This window comes from Heterocephalus glaber, unplaced genomic scaffold, assembly GCF_053883595.1.
Source record: "Heterocephalus glaber isolate CG9 unplaced genomic scaffold, H.glaber_assembly_v1.0 deba00001444, whole genome shotgun sequence".
NCBI classification, from domain to species: domain Eukaryota; kingdom Metazoa; phylum Chordata; class Mammalia; order Rodentia; family Bathyergidae; genus Heterocephalus; species Heterocephalus glaber.
The window spans coordinates 749160-772338 of record NW_028258297.1 but is presented as its reverse complement, the minus strand read 5'-3'; the positions used below and the strand labels follow the sequence as shown (position 1 = coordinate 772338).

The 23179-nt window shown below is 52.0% G+C and overlaps 1 protein-coding gene across 5 annotated transcripts; it reads right to left on the bottom strand.

Annotated features, from left to right (window-relative positions):
* Nucleotides 1-312: 312 nt before the first annotated feature.
* On the bottom strand, nt 313-22089 carry Mlc1 (modulator of VRAC current 1). Of its 5 annotated transcripts, XM_087213642.1 has the most exons (14): nt 21842-21891; nt 21586-21647; nt 20817-21015; nt 20383-20472; nt 19025-19078; nt 18656-18757; nt 12994-13095; nt 12679-12750; nt 10641-10757; nt 8470-8526; nt 7679-7801; nt 2506-2538; nt 2377-2394; nt 313-1817 (listed from the first exon to the last, which is right to left on the bottom strand). In XM_087213642.1, exons 3-14 carry the CDS (start codon nt 21009-21011, stop codon nt 1743-1745), a joined length of 1038 nt encoding a protein of 345 aa, XP_087069768.1. In that variant the 5' UTR covers nt 21012-21015; nt 21586-21647; nt 21842-21891; the 3' UTR covers nt 313-1742. The 5 variants fall into 5 exon arrangements, 4 of the variants coding, with proteins under 4 accessions (XP_087069768.1, XP_004845411.1, XP_004845412.1 ...); XM_004845354.4 differs by having other exon boundaries at nt 2377-2538; nt 21842-22089; XR_002395199.1 differs by lacking the exon at nt 313-1817 and adding an exon at nt 3712-3817 and having other exon boundaries at nt 2377-2538.
* Nucleotides 22090-23179: the final 1090 nt, after the last annotated feature.

Here is a 23179-nt window from a genome sequence, read left to right as displayed (position 1 = left end):
AAGATGACAAAAGACCCGCCCATCCCCCATGCCCCCACCCCCCACCCCGAGCCTTCTAAAACCTAGAGCTCTCCATTTGGTGGTGCTGCCCCCACTGGATGCCCGCGATGGCTCCTCCTGAGCTGGTGGTGTCTTCCAACTTTCTGGTCTTCACCCTCCAAGGCCTCTGGACTGCTTGGGCCCAGCTCCTCATGAATCAAGGACACCCAGGAGTGACCATCTCCTCCACCCCCACTTCTGTTTAACAGCTCCATTTTCTTCAGAACCTGGGCAACAGGTCCCTTGAGACCCAGCATTAAGCAGGCTGCCGGCCACATTTCCATGTCAGTATTTATTATTCACAAGGATCAAACTACCCCAAACAAAAGCGTAAATAGAAAGACATAATTTTTTAAACTCCTTTTTAATGTCTGAGTATTTTTTAATTCTCTAAAATGAGAAGCCGCAAGCCAGCACTACTGCTCCAACTGCCTCGTTCTGGCTCTGAACATTGACCTCTCTGGTCCCCCAGAAGATGGCTGCCCGCGGTCCTGCATCCTGGCTTCTCAGGTTACCCGAGTTCCGAGGTGGGAAGGCTGGGATACCCTCTCAGCCCTTAGGCAGGCTGCTCCACCCACCTTCATGTCCCAGGTCTACCGGTTTTGGTCCTCAGGGGCTCAGGCCACACAGTTCACCTCCAGGCCTTTGCACCATGCCATGGGGAGCTGACTAGCACAGCCCAGTTCGGTGAGAGCACACGTTAGTGTTTTTCGGTTTGGTAAGACTGGTGCCCGCATCACTGGGAGGATCCAGGTGACCTCCAGGGATGGGGGGATGGTATCCAACCAACTCCACAGCTAATGACACCCCAAACGGTCCCTGCAGCCGGTGGGGGTGACAGACAGGCTCTGTGGGGGTGTGCGAGTGCTGAAGACTCAGGAACACTAGCCTCACATGAGGAGACACTGGCCCAAGCGGGACACGGGTAAGTCAGGAGGATGGGTCAGGAGGTGGAGGTGCTGGGACACCAAGTACCCCCCAACTCAGGTAGAGTTTGTCCTTTGGGAGCCAGGCAAACATGGAGGGAGAGGCTCCGTCTCCACTGGTGTGGTCACCAAGCTGTCAGTCACAAAGGCTGAGACTCAGCCCCACCCCCAGCGGCCATGCAAAGCTCCACCTGGACGTGAGGACGCCCTGGGACACTGCCAGGGCCAGGGGGAGGTGGCCTTTTGCAGGGACTGGTGTCAGTTCGTAGGGAAAGTGGGCAGGACCCTGGGTGTAGATTTCAGGTGCCGAAGGCAGTGGCGGCCCTAGTGGAGGGTACCAGGGCTCTACCTTGCTCTCGTCATTGGGAAACCATATGCGGCAGAAGAGCTGGTGAGGGCCTCCCAGAAGGAAAGGCCTGGGCCAAGTGGTGCCCGGGTGAGTAGCACAGGGAGGGCAGACGAAGCCAGGCCGAGGTCCACCATTCACCTGGACTCCTGCTCTGATGGCAGCACCAGAGCCTCCCCAACCCCAGGAGCCCCACACAGCGAGGCCGCCAGGAGTCCCTGAACTCTCTCCCTGATGCACCACAGAACTGTCGCCATTCACCTATTTCAAAGTTAAACTGGGGTAAGAAACAAGGCCCCTCACAATCTGGGCTGCCCTTGTGGAAGGAGGAAGACATGTTAGAGAGCGGGGGTGGCAGGACAGAGTCTGTGAGGCTGAGCGTGCCGAGAGCCCGGCAGGCACCGAGTGTGACTCAGCTTCCCATGCTGCAGTCACTGGGCCATCTGCACCATGACGGCTCTCCAGGCTTTCTCCTTGTCAAACTCCTTCCGGGGACTTCTGGCCACCTGTGATGGAGACAGGGAGGGACAGTGTCGCCGAGGCCACACCTGTGGGAGTGTCTCCTTACCAGGGCCATGTCAGGGTGGCATCCAGCATCCTCCTGGGTTAGTTTGTCTTCGAGGGAAAGAAGGAAGGAAGCCCTCTGGAAAGACCTCTGCTCACTCCCTTAGCATGCCGCAGCCCTTCACTCCGAGGTGGGAGCAGATCCCTGAGACTGAGGTGACGAGCTGACACCCCCAGCAACCCACTCACCTGCTTCTGCACCTTGCTGGCTATGACACAAGTCAAGAGGGCTCTCACCTAGGGCAGGCACAGCCTCTCCTGAAGGCCCAGTGAGGAAGCCCTAGGCCTCTGGGGACCCCACATGGCCTGTGTGTGCCTGCAAGCTGAAACTGAGCATCCCAAGGCCAAAATACTTCTCAAGAATAGGCTTATATATGTGCCTCGTTATTTTAAAAATAACGTATTTCATTTTTTACTTCAAGATTTTTCTGGGGCATTTTATGAACACAGAGTGGCATGGAGGTCACCTCACATCCTTGGAGGCCTGAGATGGCCACTCACCTCCCCCGTGGGGTGCTCCTGCAGGGCGGCTGGGGCCTCCCAGGATGCACCTTGCAGCCTGGTGCTGACCTTGAAGCTCACACACAGCACGGCAGTGCCCGTGTTGAGGCCACCCTGCAGGAGCAGCACAAGCAGCAGCAGCAGCAGCAGCACGTCGTAGGCCTGTGAACAGAGCAACGTGTGAGTAGCCAGGCAGCTGGCAGACCTGGTGGCCCCCAAAGACACTCCTGCCACCCTAGGCCTTCCCCGGAGTAGCCATGTCCACCGCACCAAATCAGTGATCCAAATGTATCCTCCCATTTACAGAAACCTGGACAGCAACCACCCCAGCTCTGTCAGTCCTGCTACGACTCCTGTTGGCCTGGTTTAGCACACAGGCATAATGGTGCTGAGCCCTATGGACACAGGGCAGCCTCCCCACCCCAACAACCACCAGGAGAGCCAAGGACAGAGCATCATGGCTCATGCTGGGGTGCACATGTGCAGAAGAAACTGCACCCTCCATCATGGCTCAGCAGGAAACACAATGACTTACAGTCCAGATGCCATCAGCAAAGTAGTGATCATGTAAACGTACAAACACAAGGAACCCTCACTCATGAGAATCCTGAGCAGAGCGAGGAGCAGCTGCCAGACTGAGGCTCTGTGCCTCCCTTGCATGTAGAGGGCAGTCACCCTCACGTCAGCACAGTCCCCAGTTTGCTGGTCAGGAAATTGGGGCACCCTTCGAAAGCCAAATGTGCTCTCCGCCCGTCCTGCGGAGCTGTGCCTCTCTCCTGTGCAGCAGTCAGCTCAACACACCGGGCAGTGGCTGCCAAACAGCAGGTGCCCCAGGCCCCCTCCAGGCCCTGAGCGAGGAAAACTAGCTGGGATGTGGCATTGTCATAGATGCATCTCCCCTTGGATCTTGCAGTTCCTCTCCCAGCTAATTATCCCAGAAATAGATAGCTCAGATTCAAAATGGAGTTCTCCTACAAGAATGATCACCAGAAGTTATTCCCAGTAGGAGACATTAAATATAACCCAGCTTCCATCCTAGGGACAGCTCGGGCCCACTGAGTTCTGTTTGCACAGGAGTAATGAAGGGCAGGAAGAGCTCTGGTCCTCTTGGGTACCTAGCAAACAGGATAAATTGCACAGAATAATGATTATCATGTGCTACCTGCACTGGAAGGAAGGGAGGCAAATGATGATACATTTGCCTATGAGAGAGGCAGGTGGACAGGGCTGGCTCTCTGGCTTCTGAATGTACCTGTCACACAGCTTTGGCTTTGGAACCGTGCAAATTGTGTTAAATATTTTAAAATACTATTAAAAAGGGGGAAAGAACCAAACCTTGAAATTGAATCCAATCAGATGCTGTTGAACTTAACTGTGTTTCAGATCAACAGCATGGCCTCACATGGAAGGGACTGCTTCACATAGCACGTGACTGCCCCTCCTAGGGTAAATGTTAAAGCAAAAGGAAGACTTTAGGTTGCTCAGTAGGGGGCTGGCTGGCTATAGGCAGTGACACTGGTCTCTTGTAATTGAGAACAATTTTATGTGCATTGTAAGACAAAAGAAAGTAGTAAGCGGGGCCAGGGATTTAGCTCAGTGTTTCCGCCGCCTGCCTCGCAAGCAGAAGGACCCGAGTTCGATCCCCAGTACCAAAAAAAAAAAAAAGAAAGAAAGAAAGTAGTAAGTGACTGGAGCATAGCTCAGTAACAGAGAACTTGGCTTCCATGCACACAGCCCTGGGTTCCCCAGCATCACAAAATAAATAAGCAGAATAGTAAGGATAGTGAATGCTATAGGAGACAGTGTTTAGACCAAGAGCAAAGAGATACAAATTTAAAAGAAGCCTCTCCCTTTAAAAAAAAAAAAAGGCCTAGCATGTTTAAATTGGAGTTAGAAATATGATACAAACGTACAGTCTTTAAAACATGTGTTCTTGCCAGCCCTGTCCATGGAAAGGCTCAGCAGCAGTGCTCCTGAGGAAGGGTTGAGCACACAAGCCCAGCCTCAAGATCTGTGCTCTGTCCTCCACTCAAGGGATGGGGACCTGGGACAGAGAGTGTGTGCTAGGTCAGGTTCCATGTCTGCCAGGAAAGGCTGATGTTCCCAAGAGCACGGGAACTGGCCACAGCTGGTCAAGTTCAGGACGGTTACAACACTATAAACATCGAAAACCCAGTGAGTCCTCAGCATTGCTCCACAGAAAAGGAAAGCATCTGCCACACTGCTCACCTCTGTAGCAGTGGAAAGGAAGGAGAGACCCAGCCCCGGATTCCCCTCACTCCCAGGAGAGAAAGGGGTTTGGGAAGGACCAGCCGCCAACATCAGCCCGGGGGAGAGGGTACCACGAGAGGCTTATGCTCTGTGGAGGCGCCTAGGAAATGGGTCCAGAGCTAGGGCCACTGCCCAGACAGAATCCTGAGAGGGAAGGAGGGCCTGAACGGAGGAGCCCAAAGTGACCTGACACCCAGGGCAAGAGTCCCACACAGGGGCTGAACAATCATGTGATAAATACTGACCATCTTAGCTGTGATAGTGGCATTGTGACGTATAGGGGACTGTCTGACTTTTAGAAATGCCAAAGTGTGGAAAGATGCGAGACAGTTAGTGATCACCATGGTGGGACAGAAGGCTGGGATGACAAAATAAGGCCCTGGGCACAGTAATCAGTTACCCTTTGTGGCATGGCACATTTCAATAGACCCATCACACGGCCCCTACAAGACCACAGAAGTGAAAGATGTGCATGAAGTGTGAAACTGTTGCAAAGAAAAAAACCAAACAGGCCCTCCAGCCTCACTTGCTCCCGGTCAGCTTACAGATCCCTCCCTACAGAGCTGCACAGCCAGGCAGTGCCCTGCTGGTCCCCTGGCTTTGCTGTGGTGACACCTCCGACCTACAGAGCGTGACCACAGTGCCTGGCTACTTCTGGGGCCCTGAAGGCTGCACTTGCTGCAACACGGACTCTTCCCTCAGGCCTGCAGGTGTCTGGGGGCAACAGGAATGGGGTAAAATCTTGGCAGCTCTGTTTTCACACCGTGCCTGTCATCTCTGCTGTCACAACCCTTGTGTCAGAGTCTACTCAGCTCTGCACATAGACACAGGCACATTGACCAGTGGGAAATGTTCTGTCCAAGACTCAGGACAAGTGGATGTGGAAATACTCTGTCCAAGTCACTCACTGAACACGGGATGTGTTTTCATTTTCAGTCTTTCTCCCTCTTTTCTGCCCCAGCCTTGTGCTGCTTCAGAAGCCACTAACACCCAAGCCCCTGACGTCCCTCTGCCCTATCACAGGGCCTGGACCCAAAGGTCAGGATGTTTGTGTGGGACGATGGCACCAGACACAGAAGGACTCGGCAGCCTCCAGGTGAGATGACCGAGGCCGGCCAGAAGAAAGATCTTTTGGAACCGTGGCCCTGGCCCACGAGAATCACAGACTTTAGCCCACCCAGCGACTCCATAGACCCTGCTGTCCTCTGTGCTCTCTGAGCAGCAGCTCAGTCCCTCCGTGAATCAGTTGCTGGCTCCTTTCAGCCAAAGCCACAATGCAGCGAAGCCCCCACCCCAACACAGCTCTGCCTGGATGGGATGCAAGCTTACAGGATTCGTCCCGGTCTTGTTTCTGCCATGACTGTATCAAAAGAATCCTTCATCTAGGTTCAGGGGAATGGTCAAGTTATCAAGGACTGACACTCACTTTCAGATAGTGCACATTGGGTGAACCACTGGGGCCAGGTGTGGTGATGCACATCTGTAGTCCCAGCACCCAGGGAGGCTGAGACAGGAAGATCACAAGAAGAGATCACAAGAAGTCCCTTTGGAGATGCTTCATATGGTAAGGTACAAAGTCACAACACTTTCAAGTCTCCTTAAATGGATCTATAAACTCCATACAATACTGATCGAAATTCAATGGAGTGTTTCATAAAACCACAACTGCTCTAAAATGTGTGTGGATGCTCAGCACACAGAGAAAACCCAGTCTGGGGAACTGAGCAACTTAGCAAGACTCTGTCTTAAAATAAAAATTTAAAATTTAAAAAGGGAGGGGTTGAAGGGAGGGCAGGAGAAGGGGGAAAAAATAAGAACCAAGAGAGTATGTAAAGGTGCAAATTTCCAATGATGAATGTCATTATATTGTATACCTAAAATGTACCAATAAATGGACATACAGTTTAAAAAAAATTTAAAAGGGTTGGGATGTAGCTCAGTAGAAAGGCCCTGGGTTCAGTCTGCATGCTATGGTTTAGATAAAAAAAAATGCCCCCAAAGCCTCATGTGTTTGGACAGTGGATCATGGGAGCACAATACTGAATATGCTGCCAGGAGGTGGGGCCTGGTTGGAGGCAGGCTGCTGGGGGCGTGGCCTAAGAGTGTGTTTCCCTCCCTGGCTCCACCCTTCACTCTCTCTGCTTCCTGGCCTCCATGATGTGAGCAGCTTTTTCCGCTATACCCTTCCACCATACTATTTGTGCCTTGGAGCTGGTCAACTGTGAACTAAACTGTGAGCCAAAGTAAACTTCTTGTCCTTTAAACTGTGAATGTTGGGTATTATGTCCCAGAGATGAGAAAGTGACTATGACATTTCAGTACTGCAAAAAAAAAAAAAAAAAAAAATGCAAACCACTTCACTATGCTGTCCTTTCAATGTATGAGATTCCTCATAAACTTATGGGGAAAAGACCATTTATACTAGAAGAAAGTCCAGCTGCATATGCCTGAGCTTAGGGGTGATACCTTGAGATGTTACTGAAAGGTCCAAGAATCTCCTTTGGAGAAACTTCCTATGAGAAGGTGTAAAACTCACCATACTCTCAGGTCTCCTCAAATGGATCTATAAACACCATGCAATTCTGACTGAAATCCCAATGCAGTGTCTCATAAAACCACGAGTGCTCTGAAATGTGTGTGGATGCTCAAGGCATGGAGAAGGTGAAGGAGGCGGTGGCCTCTTACAGGGCTGTGCTAAGACTGAGCAGACCCAGAGCTAGAAACACAGAAGCAGCCTGGGCAAAAACCATCCAGGACGCTGCTGCTGGCAGCAGGGACAGAACAGACGAGTCAAGGACTGGGACAGCCATGCTTTTGTCCACAGGAAAAGCAAATCAGATCCGACCTCATGGCACAGTAAACCTATGCTACCCGCACCCAACTCTGCAAAGTCACATGGCCAGGTCAGTGCCCATCTGTCCTAGCCACTGTCAGGACATAAGCCACCTGCCCAAAGACTCTCCTTAGCCTCAAGCCCGCAGCCAGCAGTGCTATTGTAGAGGATTTCAGAGCCCCGTGTGTGAGTACGTACTCTGATGGCTGGGGGGTAGCCTTTGAAAGTCTCCACCACTGTCATCACACTGACCGACAGGTAACCAGAGGCCGTAAACAGCAATGGGGATGTGAGGCTGCTGAGGGCAAGCAACACCTCCACCTGGTCGGAAGAAAGATCCACGGAGGGAAGGTGAATGATGGTCGCTGGGGTGGGTGCGTGGCTCCTGCTCAGCCCTCTGCCCACCAACTCAGAGCGCGCCATGTGCATCACTAGGGTCTTTAGGGTTCACATACAGTTCTCCAGCCTGGTGTAAAAATGGCTCCTGGGTACCACTCACCTTTTCTGCTCTTCTGAATCTGTTCTTGTAACCTCTCCAAGTCCTAGGGTGATGCCTTCATTGTCTCAGAAGCAGGGGCCACAAAGCCCTGGCACTGGGTGTGTACACTCCCCTGGTAGAGCATTGGCCCCCAAGTCAGCCATGGTCCTCACAACAGGACTGGCCCCACAAGCGGCAGGAAGTAGCAAGAGTACTGGACTCATCCTCCCTCCCTCCTTAGTGTTGGGAATGTCTTCTTTCTCACACACACACACACACACACACACACACACACACACATACCCAAGTGCTCCCTCTGCTGTTTGCACAGACTGGGCACCAAAGCAGGGGCCCTGGGAACAGTGGCCTGTCCTTTGTGGGGCAGCAGGTGCCAGCCTCAGCCCACCCATCTCATTGGCCACTCTGGCTGGCACTGCCTGCAGCCCCTGCAACTACCGATGCAACTGGAGCTTCGCCCTTGGCACCATGGAAGGGACAAACCCTCACCTACCAGACACCTGCTAGGATGCTCTGCTGTCACATGACTGGCGATGGCACTCGGAAAACACTAGGGAAGAATGAAAAGGAAGGACTTTGGAGCATGTCAAGGGTCCAGGTTTGTGGTTTCCACCCGGACATGATACCCTCTCCATCCCCGGGGCAGGACAGGTGGCCCTGCTGGTCTAGGAGAGCAGTGGGAAGCAGGGCTCTTGCGCAGGCTCTGCGGGCTCCAGGTTCCTCAAGTGTTTGTCTAAGGCTTTAGGCCTGTGGAAAAACTGCAAGAGCAGGCCAGTGACCCTCGGAGCCCCAGAGGCTCCTCACGGACATCAGCACATCTGTGCGCTCTGTGCTCTACCTGATGCTCGGTCACCCAACTGTGGCCACACGTGGGCCATACCCACACACTTCATGCTGCCACACCTGGTAGACATGGGTTCAGCACTGTGGTCCAGCAAGCCTGTATTCAAATCCCCAGTTGTCCCAAAGCATCTTTTCTAGAACAATCTCCCCTGACCCAGGACCTAACGTGTAACAGTGCTCCGCACCCTGTGGTCAGTCTCTGTCCCCGGTAATGTGCCCCTCCGGCACCCTCATGGCCTGGTCATTTCTAAAGAATGTGGCCCCTGGGCACAGACACTTCCCTGGTGAGGCAGCCCCTCTTGGCAGTAAGTCTCGGGCACCCTCTCCCCAGGGTGCTGACCTGGACCACAGCCCAGGGTAACACCTCTCCCCTCTGCAACCCAGAAATCCTTCGTTCACTTGAAGGAGCTGACTCCGCAGCACACGGGCAGGCACAGTGAGGACAGTGAGAGGCGGCTGACTGCTGGATGTGCCCTCCGGCTGTCCCCAGGCCTTCAACCCTGGGCTGCAAATGCCCAGCAGGGCCTGGTGAGCCCTGATCTGCCTTGTCCCCAGCTCTCAAGTTCCCACCCTACTCACAGGGGGAGAACATGCCCACGCCAGGGCAGCCATGGTGCCCCAAAATTGACTTCTACCAAAGTGAGCTGGAGGTCGCTGTCCTGCCCTCTCACCGCACCACAGGGACCCCAGCTGGAAACCCTCACCACCTCGTCCCTATCCCTCCCAGCTACATGCCCCCTGGAGGAGGAAGGGGGCTGAGTGGGGCGCTTGGGTGGTTGGGGACAGGGCAGGAGAGGTGAGGCCCAGCACACTCTCTGATAAGCAGGGTCTTGGCGAGGTCATGCCAGCGGGCTTGACCATGGGGCTGGGAAAGGATGAAGACAGTATCTTCCATCGTGAATGTGGCCTCTGTCCTCAGTGAGCCCCAGATATAACCCTACAGCCCCCACCTTCAAACCACAGAGTCTAGGCATGAACTCAGGCTTCACAGCTGCCCAGGTGAGAGGTTCCACCCCGCTCAGCCCGGCACCTGTCCCAGAGTTCCCAGGTCCCAGGTCACCAAGTCAGCACAGCCCCCAAGGCCCATGCCTCTGAGCCTCACTTACTTGGGGGAGCCTGGGGAACACAGATGATGCCACTGCGTCCTCCTCATTTCTGTATGATGGTGAGCACTGGCCCCCAAACTAAAAATTCATGCAGCAGACAGCAGTGTGGGACAAGCCAGTGGGATAGCAGGTGCAAAGTGGCCACTTGGTGGCACATTTGTAGGGACCAGGCGCAAACAGACAGCAGTCTCAAGTGTGATGCATGGCAGGTGGAGGAGGCGCTCCAGACTGCTGCTCTGAAGGGTATCAGGAGCCCAGACCTGGCTGCAGCTGCAGCTGAGTGGAGCAAACTGGATGCGCTTCTCACACACTGGACAACACGAGGTTGCAGGTGAGCTCAGAAGGACACAGTGACTGATGAGACAGCAGGACCATGTGACAGGACAGCAGGACCAAGTGAGGCACATCCTGGGGTTGGCACTGTCCTCAGTGTTTGCCATAGGATCATTTAATTTCATAATAGTAATACATTCCATTGTATAAAACATGTGCTGTAAAAGTGTACAGAATAATAAAAATATCTGGTTTTCTTCCAAAATAATAATAAAAATAATGGAACAATAACCGCAGTTAGTATAAAATTGTACACTGACTCCTCATGCTGGACAGGATGGGGGCCAGAGGGTCCCTCTCAGGGTGCCTTCCTCACTCAGTGGTCCCAAACAAGCCTGCCAGCCAGCCACACCTGTCAGATGCGAGGAGGGGAAGTACTCACAGCCACCAAGATCCAAAAGAAGGTCACTGAGAGGTGTGGGCCTGAGACCGCGTCATCCACGTTCAGAGCGATGACCACACCAAGGACGGCAGAGATGCCAGCAATCACCTCGACTACCTGCAGGGGACAATGGGACAGTGTCACCTTGCTGGGGCCACTGTACTGAGGGTGTGTGCCGGCCCTGATAGGCAGGTATGCCCAGATGCCCAGAACACAGCTTGCAAACATGGATCTCCCAGGGCCAGCTGCAGCTCGGCAGGTGCCACACTCTCAGGTGGGGTTGGGCCAGTCTGAGGGGAAAAACCCTTGGACAGTGGCTGGAGCCACTCTGACCTATACTGGGCTCCCTGCAGAGCCCAGTGCCAGCCTCACCTTGGGATTGCAGAGTCTCCAGCTGGGGACAGACCAGCCACTAGGCCTCCCTGCATTCAAAGCCACAAGACCCACAGAGGTGAAGGAAAACAGAGCCCCCACATGACAGCAATCCTGACATGGATAGAAACCTCTGGAAGCAGGGAGCTCACAGCAAAGGTAGGCAATGGGGCCACAGCAGACAGTGGAACTGTCAGGGGAAATTGCTGGCCTAGAATGCTGGGCAAAACTTCCTCTCAAGAATGATGGAAGAGAATGAAAAATGAAAAAGCCTACCAAAACCATGAAACAGCTAAAGGGAATGCATCAAGTAGAAGAAGAAAGTGAGACAGAGGGAAGATGACAGGATAAAGCCGTGGTGGCAGATGGGAGCAGGTGTGCCGGCCATGATGAGCAGGACAACAGAAGCAAGGGGCAGGTGAATGGGAGCCAGGGGAGATGCCAGGGGAGATGCCCCACATGAAAGCATGCAGGAGAACTCTAGCAGCCACAAGGGGTGACTTCCCACCCAAACCCGGAGGCAGAAGGAAGGGAGATGCCTCCACCAGTCCAGAAGAAGCCAGGGACGGAGAAAAAGGCATGGAAAAGAAACCAAGAAAAGCAGGAAACAAAAAGAGATAGTGAAAATGGACATAAATGTGTCCACGTCCACTCTCCAATGGCTAAATTCAAAAGGCTAAGAAGAGAATGACAGGGCCAGGAATTTAGCTCAGTGGCACTGCATCTGCCTTGCAAGCCCAAGGTCCTGAATTCGATTCCCAGTACCAAGAGAAAAAAAAGAAGAGAATGACAAATTTGACCAAAAAAATGAAACAAAATCTCTCCACTGCTTGTAAGAAACACACCAAAATTTATTAAGGACCAGAAAAGTCATACATCAGAAAGAAAAAGATACATCAGACAAATATTAATGAAAAGACAATCAATGGATTTTAATCAATAGAGATTTTATACTAAAAACATTATTAAAGATTAAAGATAGAGGACCCCTACACAATGATGACAAAAATAAAATTCACCAGGGAGCAATTCTAAGCTTGTTTGAAACTCTAAACACAGTCTCCAAAATCTATGTCAAAGAGCAGCAGAATTCCAAAGAAAAATCAATAATGCCACACTCAGATTGGGAGGTTTTAAACACATCTTTACTAATGGCACAAGTAAACCAAAACCAAGAAGAAAACAACAAAAGGGCTTTCAAAACAGAGACAATGACAGGAGGAAGCAGCCAGAACACTCTCTGCATGTCCTCTGGACAGGCCGGCTGGCCATGTCTGTATTGGAGATAGATGTCTTATCAAACTCTGAGAACCCTGCAAACTCCAACGCACCGGCATCTTTTAAGGCAGGGTGTCTTGTCAACAGCACCAAATGGGCTGAAATTTCTTCTGCAGGCAAGGCTGGGGCCTTACACCTGTGGTCTATTCCATCCTGGTCATCTTAATACATGCAAGGACTTAGTCCAGCCACACACACACACACACACACACACATACACACACACACACACACACACACGCACCCTCCTGATAAGATAAATAAGAAAATAAGAAAAGGGGGTGCTGGCTCAGTGGTTCTGCTGCCTGCCCCGCAAGCAGAAGGACCCAAGTTTGATCCCTGGTACCAAAAAAAAAAAAGAAAGAAAGAAAAGGGAAGTTTTTCTCACAGAGTAGGACTTTAGGACCCGAGCAGGAAATGTCACTTCATCCAAAATATGGGTGCTGTCGGAGACGGAGCCCTGGAGAGATACAAAGTCATGTTGAACCAGCATCGGAACTGGGACTTCTGCTTGGTGGCAGTGCCTGGCTGCCACATGAGGGAAGGGCCAGGCCAGCCAGCACTGAGATCACGCTGTGGTTCACAGACAGTTTTAGCGGATTCGGTCTCTCCCTGCGATGCGTGGCCAGACATGGAGAGGCAGGACGGCCTCCTCCCCACGGCCACCGGCCCCACCCATGCTAGCCCCCCTCAAACCACCTACCTTCTTCTTCCCGCAGGGCTCCTCGCTCGAGCGTGCTGAGATGATGACATTGGCGGCCATGAGGAGCTCCAACAGGAGCAGCAGGATGAGGTTGAAGTTTATCTGCTCAGGGAGTGGGGAGCGAGGGCTCAGCATCTCCCCTGGAAGCCCCACCCCTCCAAGCTACCAGGCTCCTCACTGAACACAGGCCGGGCCACATGTGGGCTGTGGGGTTCCTGGGCTTTGCACCCTCTCACTCAGAGGGGAGAAGAGGGCCGTTTGTGGGCGCACTCAGCCCCTGCCTGCATCTGCCTGCCCACTGACCTTCCTCGGTCAGACAAAAGCCTGAGCACAGGTTCACAGCAGCTGCAGCTCTGCACACACAGGGCTTTGGAGGGTGACAGCACTATTCAGGCTCCTGATGTGTGGGCAAGCGCAGGAATCTGCACACTTGCTCACACTCACACAGCCACACGGGGCTGTAGTTTGGCCATGGAGAGCTTGCCTATACACACAAGACCCTGGGCTTGATCCCAAGCACCACAAATAAATAAATAATACATAAGTAAAAAAATAATAATACATAAGTCAATCTAACTGATAATTTAAAAAATAAAATTCTAAAAGAAAGAATGTAGAAACATATTCAACTAACAATAGAGCCTCAAAATACATAAAGCTGGGTGCCATGGCACATGCATGTAATCCCAGGTACTCAGGAAGCTGAGGCAGGAGGATTGCAGATTCAAGGCCAGCCTGGGCAAATCAGGGAGACCCTGTCTCAAAATAAAATAAAAAAGCCTTGGGATGTAGCTAAGTGGTAGAACACTTGCCTGGTATGTCCAAAGTCCTGGGTTCAATCCCCCATCACACACACAAACACACACACATAAAGTAATAACTAACAGAACTGCAAAAAGAAATAGATAAACCAACAGTTATAGGTAAAGAATTTAACATATTTTTCTCAGAAACTGATAGATCAAAAAAGATAAAAACATAAGAGCTCTTAAAATCAGAAAATACTACATTAGCCATGTCTCATATTTTCTCCATTTCTGAGTCTTTGACGCTAGAGCTGTGCAGACCCTGGGAAGCTGCCCCTCCAGGGCTGCCTACTTCCCAGAGCCATCAGTGACACAATATGCGAACCACCCGCTCACAGCCCGCACCCCTTCAGCTCCAGCACCCTGGGCCAGGGTCCACCTGCCCAGCCACTCTGGGGCTGGGACCAGACAAGTGACCAGGGACACCCATGGCCACACCGGCTGAGGTTCTCCAAACCGGCCAAGGCTGAGCCCCTGACCTGCCCCGCTTCTTCCCAGGGAGCCACAGTGGAGCTGCCTGCTCACATCACTCCTCCTCCCTCTCCCTGTCCTTCCCTATGTGCCCCGTGCAGCATGGGGCACCCCTTCCTTAAGATCTGTGACCAGTCACTTGTCTGTCCCGTGGAGGCGTCTTCTGGTCTGCTGTGCCCACCAGAGTGGATAGTAATGAGCCCACATTTTAAAACAAATACAAATAAGTTTTTCTACATAACTCTCCCTAATTTTTTTTTTTTTTTGGTACCAGGGATTGAACTAGGGTCCTTAAGCTTGCGAGGCAGATGGCAGAACCACTGAGCTAAATCCCTGGCCCTATGTATATAACTCTCCATGTAAAATAAAAGAGACTCTCACTCTCGCATGGCAGGTGTGGCACACTAACAGAACTGACCATCTCTTAGGGCTACAAATCAGCCCCGAGGGGCCAAGGGTATAGCTTAGCAGTGCTGCACCTGGCTGGCAAGCGCAAGGTCCTGAGTTCAATTCCCGATACCAAAAAACCCCCTGAATTCCAAAGAATTATTGCACTCTACAGTATATATTCTGCTCACAACGTAGTAATATCATAGATCAGTAATAAGTGAATAGTATTTAAAAATAACTCCACTATCTGTTCCATCCAGGGTCTGACAAGACATAGAACACTCAAAGGAGTAACTGGAGGAGATTTAGGTAGAGTGATTTGGGAAAGAGTGGGCTGTCGGGAGCAATGCTACATAATTTTAGGGGAAGATCATTTGGTTAGCTTAGTTCTCCTGCCTACAGCCCAGCTATGGAATTCCAAGACGTAATTGCATTTTGGCCTCCGGTCACAACTGAGACCTCAGTGATCCAGTGATGCTGTGATGCTCCAGGACAAGATTACACCAGCTGAAGACATCCTGGGAGGAACAAACATCTACTCAGTTCCTCCTTGTTCTTGGATTGTTACATCTTATTTATGCAGGATGTACTGAACTCTGGGCAAGTCATTTGTTATATGTTTCTCCTGAGGTACTGAATAAAAGGTGCAGTAAGCTGGGGGCTCGCGTCTTTGCTGCCCAGAGCAGCACTGATCAGACCCAAAGCTCAGCTTCTTCTCAGTCTCAATTTTCTACCTTTCCTGTCATTCGCTGTGTGCTGCTGTGGCTCGCAGGAGACCAGGACTCACTGCAGAGGTTCTAGTAACATCCCCTTCCCCTATTCCCTACAGTGGGCCAGGGTGTTAGGGTGCCTGCCAAGGTCAGAGACAGCAGGTGCCACTTCCCTGGGGCCTGAGGGGGCTCAGGGAGCGCCACTGAGGAGCCTCAGTGGACAGACTGGCTGCTGTTGAGGAGGTGTGGCCAGAGGAGGATCAACCCCTGCCCAGCCCACCCCAAAGTGGGCAGAGCCAGCTAAACACTCCAGTCTTGCCTGCAACTTCCCATCTGACATGAATAAACAGAGTCTATGTGTGTGGACGGGATGAGGGAACGTGATAAGGATATCAATTCCCACAAAATTATCTTACAGACTTAAAATAATCATGACAAAACTCCAGCTGCATTTGTTCAGGAACTCCGTAAACTTGCCCTAAAACATATTTTGAATAAGAGGATCAAGTTTGAAATGAAATGCAAAGTGAGGAAGGCATTTTCCTGGGATGTGGGAGCATGCCACGAAGCTATTACAATAGCAAGTGCAGCGTCATGTGGGGACAGGCTGAGAACCCCAGTGGAGTCATCCCACACAGGAATGTAATGGACCATCTAGAAGCAAGCCTTGCTGCTAACAGCTAAAAGAGAAGATGACCTGGCTTTCAAACTGAGCTGGAACGAAGCCCAGAGCATCCACAGGCAGGTGAGGGAAGCATCATGCTGAGAAGGCATGGAGGAAACAAGTCACGGGCTCTGCTACCCTCTCATGGGGAAGGAACAGCGGGAGTCAATGACACACCAAGGTGGGAGAAGCTGGGGACAAGGACCTCGGGCTGGGGTAAGGCGGCAAGCAGAGCCATGCTCTGGGTGAATGGACACAGGCACAACTATGACCAGAGACTGCACTCCTGGTATCTAGGGCTGCAAAGAAACCCTAGTATGGCTGGTATGGGGTGTCGGGTCTGTGTGCCACCTACCAGTGGGACACAGGTGCCTGCTGCAGTTGGGATCCCAGAGAGGGACAGGCTCCACACACCCAAGACGAGATGAAGGGGGAGGCAAGAACAGGTGGACTTTTCAGCCAGGTGCCAGGAGCACACACCTAAGGGGACCTGGTGACAGGCTGATGGGACAGCAGTGTGGCACACAGAGTGGTGTGCCTGGCCTCTGGCCTGCCCTGCACAGAGCCATGTTTTCGAATGTCCTATTCTACCACCTACACCTGTGTCCTCCAACCAGACTGTCTCTCAGTTTGAGTGGTGCAAACACCACATTCTGGGGGGTCCCTACCTGCCTGTGGTGGCCACTGCTCAGTGACCCTCAGAGCTCAGTGTGGTCAGGACCACCTGGGGCCTGGCTACCAGTGGATGCTGATGCTTGGGCCTGGTTATGGCAGAGACTCTGCAGGTGTGAGCTCTGGGGAAGCTGGGACTGCCAGAGCACGGGTCACACTGAGCGCAGGCCAGGCAGATGTGGACTTACGCATCCCTCACAGTTTGGTCCTGTGTTCTGTCTCCCATCTGTGCACTCAGGCTCCAGGTAATGGATGTGGGTTTATGCTTGGGTTTTTGCTGACAGGTGCTGCTGTTCTGATCTTTTGGTGCACGTTTCCTCATAGAGGTATATGAGCAACATCTCCAGCTGTGTATCTGTGGGTAGCACAGTGTCTGTGCCACACGCTTCAGAATGTACCTACAAATCCTTAATGTTCTCTGAAGGGCTGGTGGTGGGTGTCAGAGTTGCCCTAGACATGAGCTGAGCCCACAGGGCCAGCAATGGGCAGCCTGGTGCCCTCCTCTGCCATGGCCCAGCAAGTGTCACCCCAGCTTTAGCTTGTTACCTGGCTTCCTCCTCCTGAGCATCCACCTCCCTAAAGGGACCACAGGATGTGCCACATGCCCTGGGCCACTTCTCCCTCTATTCCTCTCTCCCTCACCGTGTGCTCCTGTGTCTGTGGGGAAGATGATTTCTCCTAGTTGTGCCTTTACTACTCATGGTTCTCCATGGCAGATGGGAAGCAGAGGCCCTCGCTATGTCCTGGGACACCAACTGTGGTCCACACATGTGTGGCAGCTCCAGGCAGACCCCATGAGGGACAGCTCCCCTGCCCTGCACCAAGCCTACCCTATTTTGGAGATGGCTTTCTAGTAATCTTGGTTGTAGGGGAATGTGTCTCCAATCTGTTCTTCAAGGGGCCCCAACTGCAGGGCTGTCTGCTCGGACCCTCTCCCTTGTGACACAGTTGTCGGCCTGCCTTGCCCCCCTCCGTCCAGGATATCTTTAAGAGAGCAGTGTCACCAAACAGTCTGGAGCCTGGCAGGTCTCTTGTTAGCTGTTTTCCCAGGAACTGAACTCATACATGCCTAATTCTATAAAACAGTATCTGTATTTAGGACATTTTCAAATTTTTGTTTGTACAATTGTTTGACGCTGATTTTCACACCCAGAAACTTTGCCCCGGGTCTCAATCATTGCCGTGTCAGGTAAGCAGGCGCCACCTCTCTCTGCTCAGCAGGCTGAGTGTTCCTTCCAAACCCTCAAACTTCCTTCCTTTCTCTTGCCTTGCAAGACTGGTGGGGATGTCTCAGGGTTTGGGGGTTTTTTTGGTTTTTGGTACCGGGGATCAAACTTGGGTCCCTGCGCTTGTGCAGCAGGCAGCGAAACCACTGAGATAAATCCCCAGCCTGATGTCTTGTTTTTTTATGAGATTTCTCTCTTCAGGAAAACTTTGAAGACTATGTCTTCCCACTTTTTGTAGTAGCACATACAATGCCTTTCTTACAATTAGTAGCACCACAGATTTGACAAAACATGGACTTTGTTTCCTTCCTTCCTTCCTTCCTTCCTTTCTTTCTTTCTCTTCTGTCCTAGAGTTTGAGCCAGGGCCTTGCATATGCCAGTACTCTACTACTGAGCCATGCCCTCAGCCCTGTTACTGTTAATTTTTAAAAGCTGTAAAAGGAGAGATGTTAAAGTATTGTTTATCAACAAATCTGCCCACTGGAATTAATGAATAGAGTTCATTTAATAGAGACAATTCTTTTCTGTAGGAACATAAGCAAAATCCTAAATCCTGCCCAAGCTCAACAATTTTAATAAAGATTTACTACCCATTTCCACATTAGCCAGCACATTAGCCGGCCACCCCCAGATGTCACTGCAGCACACTGTGTCACTGCACAAGCACAGAGTCCCGATGGAACAGGAAAGCTGTGTGCCACCCATGCCAGCTCAGTGACTCACGTTTATTGCCGATGGGTTCAGAACAAGTTTGCATCCAAACCAGATCAAGCAAGTAGTGGTGATGGCAAACGTGGAAACAAATAATATCTGAAAGTTGGGAATCTGAAAGGCAAGAAGGGAGGAGTTTCCTTCTTTGTATAGCTAAAGGAGGAAAGACAACATCTGAATTCCAGGTCACTGATAATCCTAAAACTGACCGCAGGACCTGGGGGTGGGGCTGCCTTGCTGGAGGAGGGGCAGGAAGCCCTGCCACTGGGGGGAACCCTGGGAACCCTGGCCAGGACCTGCCAGCCTGGAGGGCCACCCACCTCCCTGCCCCATGCTGGGCTTCCTCCAGGTCTGCAGAGGCTGCAGGAAGACCGAACTCACCGCATTGATGTTGCTCCTGGAAACAGCAAAGGTCACAATTGCTGAGGGGAGACACTGAGGAGGAAGTAGAGCCCAGTGAGCCGCTGTTCCCAGTGTGGTGCCAGTCCCAGGGACAACCCAAAACATTGCACTGTGGGGCCGGGCACAGCTCGGTGACAGAGCACTTGCCAGGCAATTGCTTGCTCCATTCCCATGAAATGTTTATCTAATAATGTTGTACTATAACATTCAAGCTTCCGGAATCATCGGAGTCATGTTGACAAGCAAGTGTTGCCAGCCGCTTGATGCAAGGGTCGTGCTTGACATCAGCAGTCCCCAAGCACCTCAAAATAACTTATTCTCAATAAAGTCTTCTAGCTGGATACGCTTGAAAATCCGAGCGTGAATTGACTGAGTGACTGATTATGGTGGGGAGGAACTGGGGATTGAACCCAGGGCCTCACATTAAGCCACATCCCCAGCCCTTTTTTATTTTTTATTTTGAGACAGGGTCTCTCTAAATTGTGAGTGCCACCATGTCCAGCTCAGAATGTGCTGTGACTGACTGCACAGAACCAGAGATGTGTCTGCTGAAGAGTGGTGTGGAAAGAAAGAAGAGGAGGAGGAGGAAGTGGTGTCCCCTCAAGCCTAGAGACCCACAACCTTGGGCCCCTGCCTAGGCTACACTCTTGACTCCACTGTGACCCCTGAGCTGGATCAAGGGCCAGCAGAGGGAGGGCTGGGAGTGGGAGGTGAGGGACGAGGGCCATACTGATGACACCCCTGCGGGCAAAGGAATGCCAGGCCCTGAAGGGACAGAGGGCAGAGACCCCTGGAGGCATGTGCACAAAGCTCTGGACAGGGTGGCAGAAGACAGGCTGGGGCTGAGCTAGAGATGGAGGGTGCAAAGCTGGGGCCAGGATGATGGACGGCTGCTGGGTCAGAGCAGGGCCCCTGGTGAGGGGCTGCCTAGGCCCGAGGTCAGAGGTCACTGTGACCAACGAGGGCTGCCCTGTGGCATGGACACAGGCAGGGGATGGTTCCGGAGGGTGGCAGGGAGGGGCTACATCCTTCCTGGAGCTTTGTTCCGAGGGCTGACAGAAGGTCCATGAGGGCAGAGCCTGCCAGTTTGCTCAGTCGCAGCAGGAGGCAGCTGCACATTAGAAACCAAAGTACCATAGCTGTACGGGCTTCTGCAAAGCAAAGTGCAGATCTGCCTCACTGGTGATGGTGCAGTTAAACACTATTTGAAACTAAAGTCACAGGAGAGATTTCTGAATGAGGAACAAATGACAGAAACCCAAAAATCCCAGAGCACAGGAAATCAAGCACATGACAGGGAACCTGGGTCTGGGATGTGGCTGAGGGGCAGTGCTTACAGAGGCAGCAGCGCACCGCAGGTAGTCCATCTCGGAGGGGAACACGTTACCCAGGTACAGTGAGAAGCCCGAGGTCACCAGGAGGCAGCTCTGCAAATGGCAAGGGAAAGCCAGGGGGACACTTGAGGGAGCGTAACCAACCTAACACACCCTTTCAGAGCATGCCCCAGGAGGCCCCTAGTACCCATGGGAGTCAAGGATTGTAGTGGCCACCCTGGCCCAGTGCTGACCCTGCAGGATCAGTGTAGCCCCTTGACTGTCCTTCCTAGGGTGGCAGAGCCACCATGCAGGCCTATAGGAAAGATGTTGATTGAGAGCTATAACTCAGAAGACACAGACGAAATAAATGTGCCTGCATCCACAAGGCTCTCCCACCTGCTCCTGCCCATCCCACCCAGGAGGGATGATGCCCAGGGCAGGTGGCAAGCACTCACCCCCATCAGCACGGAGAAGACCCGTGTCTTGTAGCTGAGGCACGGGGGCAGCCTCTTCGACAGCTGGAGGTCCTTGGGCTTTGCGTCTGCGCTGAAGTTGCCTAGATCCTGCTGCCCGATGTCCTGCCGACCCCGCTCCAGGGTCGGCATCCGGTCGTAGCCCATCTCCTCCCTGAACTGCCCGTCTCGAGTCATGGCACTGGGGACAGGCACACAGGAGTGGGGACACTGTGGTTGTGCTGAGATTCAAGTCACAGCCACCACTCACTCAAGTGTCACCAAATTATCACTGACTTTCACCACTGAAAACTCCCTATTGAAATGAGTTGTTTTCAAGAAACACTGTTTTTTTTATATTCAGGGTTTTTTTTTTTGGGGGGGGGGGACCAGGGATTGAACTCAGGACCTTGTGCTTGCAAGGCAGGCGCCGGAACCACTGAGCTAAATCCCCAGCCCAACTCTGTTTTTTTAAACAAAGAAGTATTGGTCACACCGAAGTGACAGGACTCTAAAGAGGAAAATAAGCACTTAATTCTAAAAAGTAAATAAAATCTCCTTTTTGGGAAGACAGAGCTGAGTGTCTGAACTCAGGGCTGAATTTGGGGTTTACTTGGGTCATTTACCCTGGTCTCAGGTACAAGACCTTTCAGCCTCCATTAGCAACTTCCTGCATGAATCCCAGGCCACCCTGGGGACTCACTGCCTACACCCAACCGACCAAGCGATCCGAAAGTCGCCCCAACTTGGGGCTTCACCCCTTCGTGCTTACCTCCACTGCTGGCGGTGGCTGTTGGGACCACTGGGCTCCGGGTGAGGGGCTTCCGGCCAGAACTATTCACAAATGGAACAAAAGCTCAGCAAAACTGCACTTAGGCCAAGGAGGCCACTACTTTCTGAATTTCAATGAGGATCCAGAGAGTAGATCCCAGAGATATTCACACTGGTTGCATAACCATTTGCCTGGGGCTATCCTGCCCTGACTCGGGAAGGAAGGAGGGCCCTCCCTGATCCCCCTCACCACAGACCTGCCAGGTGGGTGTCTCCGGAGGAAGACCAGTGGCTGAGAGCAAGTCCCCTGCAAACAGAATCCCCGTCAACCTTGTGCCCAAACAGGCAGCTCAGCCCAAGTTCTGGTCCACATCTTTTCCAGCAGCATCTCTCCAACCCCTGTGATCCCACAATGGAAATCTCCTTCCTAAGGTCAGTCACATGAACCTTTATGTTCTCAGCTTGGCTCAGCCGGCCCTGGACTGCTTGGGATTCCACTCATCGGTTCCCGTGGTAGCCCCAAGTGCTGGCAAGCACCATCTGGCTGTGCCCTTTATTCCTGCTCACCAGGCAGAGAAAAAGGACGTGAATGTTTTCCACACAGAGACACTGGCACCCTGGCAGCTCCAGCGACAGTTTCTTTGTGCATATTGCAAAGAGCCTCAGACCAAAATGCTTTGAAAAACCAGCTCCTTAAACCACAAATCCACATCAAACCTGAGCACAGTCATCAGCTTTCAAGTCACAGAGGTTTGGCTTCATTAGCTTTTCAACCCAACAAGGAGGATTAGAAATAATTTGCACAAGCTATTACCTGTAAAGTCAAGAATTATTTTGAAGAGATGGAGAAATCTCCCAAACTTCTATAGTGAATTTCAAAGCAGTCAATGGAATTAGTGGAAATTGGGCCAAAGGGACTAAGTCCTTCTGTGTTTCTTTTTGTTTGAAGGAAAAGGTCGAGTAGATTTCAATCATTTTTTTCTCCCTTTCAAAAGTTGTTTTTTACTCAGAAACGCAAACAAGCCTCCTTGAATCCAGGGTGCAGAGCAAATTCCATTAGGCCTGAGCCTTGAGTGGTCATTGAGAAGTACGCCCTCCTTGCTGGTGGCCACACTGGTTTCTTAATAACCTGTTCTTTCACACAACCTTTAAGCAATTGTTCCTAAAATGCTCTCCTTCCCTCTACCCGCTGAGTCCTAACCACATGCTTACTTTACATGCACTTTATCAAATTTTATAAAGTAAATAGTGTGGCCATCAACCTTCCCAGGTAGTTTATGTTCCAGTGTGGACTGAAGCATAAAAGACCAGTAAATCCCTGTGTCATGTTGTAACATGCCCGACTTCATGCAGGAAGAGAAGTCAGGAAGTCAAGAAGGAGGTACTGGGGCCAAAGCATGCTGAAAGGCATGACAGGAGGTGAAAGAGCTGCAGGCATGCTAGGTACAAAGGCCCTGGGGCAGCAGAGGCAAGCTGGAGGAAGGGGTACAGGATCCTGGGAGGTGGAGTGCAAGAGGCATCCGGGTAAGAGATACCTGTGGGCATGGAGACCACATGGCTTTGACTGAGATGGTGTGCTGAGGGGGAGCAGGTGC

Excerpts from the sequence above, each read along its gene's own strand:
- Mlc1 (XM_004845354.4), bottom strand. The coding sequence starts at position 21,011 with ATGACTCGAGACGGGCAGTTCAGGGAGGAGATGGGCTACGACCGGATG. Across the intron at positions 19,079-20,382 it reads TGCGGTGCGCTGCTGCCTCT|TGTCTCCCCTCAGCAATTGT; the intron begins GTAAGCACTGCC and ends CTTCCTCCTCAG. Across the intron at positions 12,751-12,993 it reads AGCCCTGCGGGAAGAAGAAG|GGCTCCGTCTCCGACAGCAC; the intron begins GTAGGTGGTTTG and ends GTATCTCTCCAG.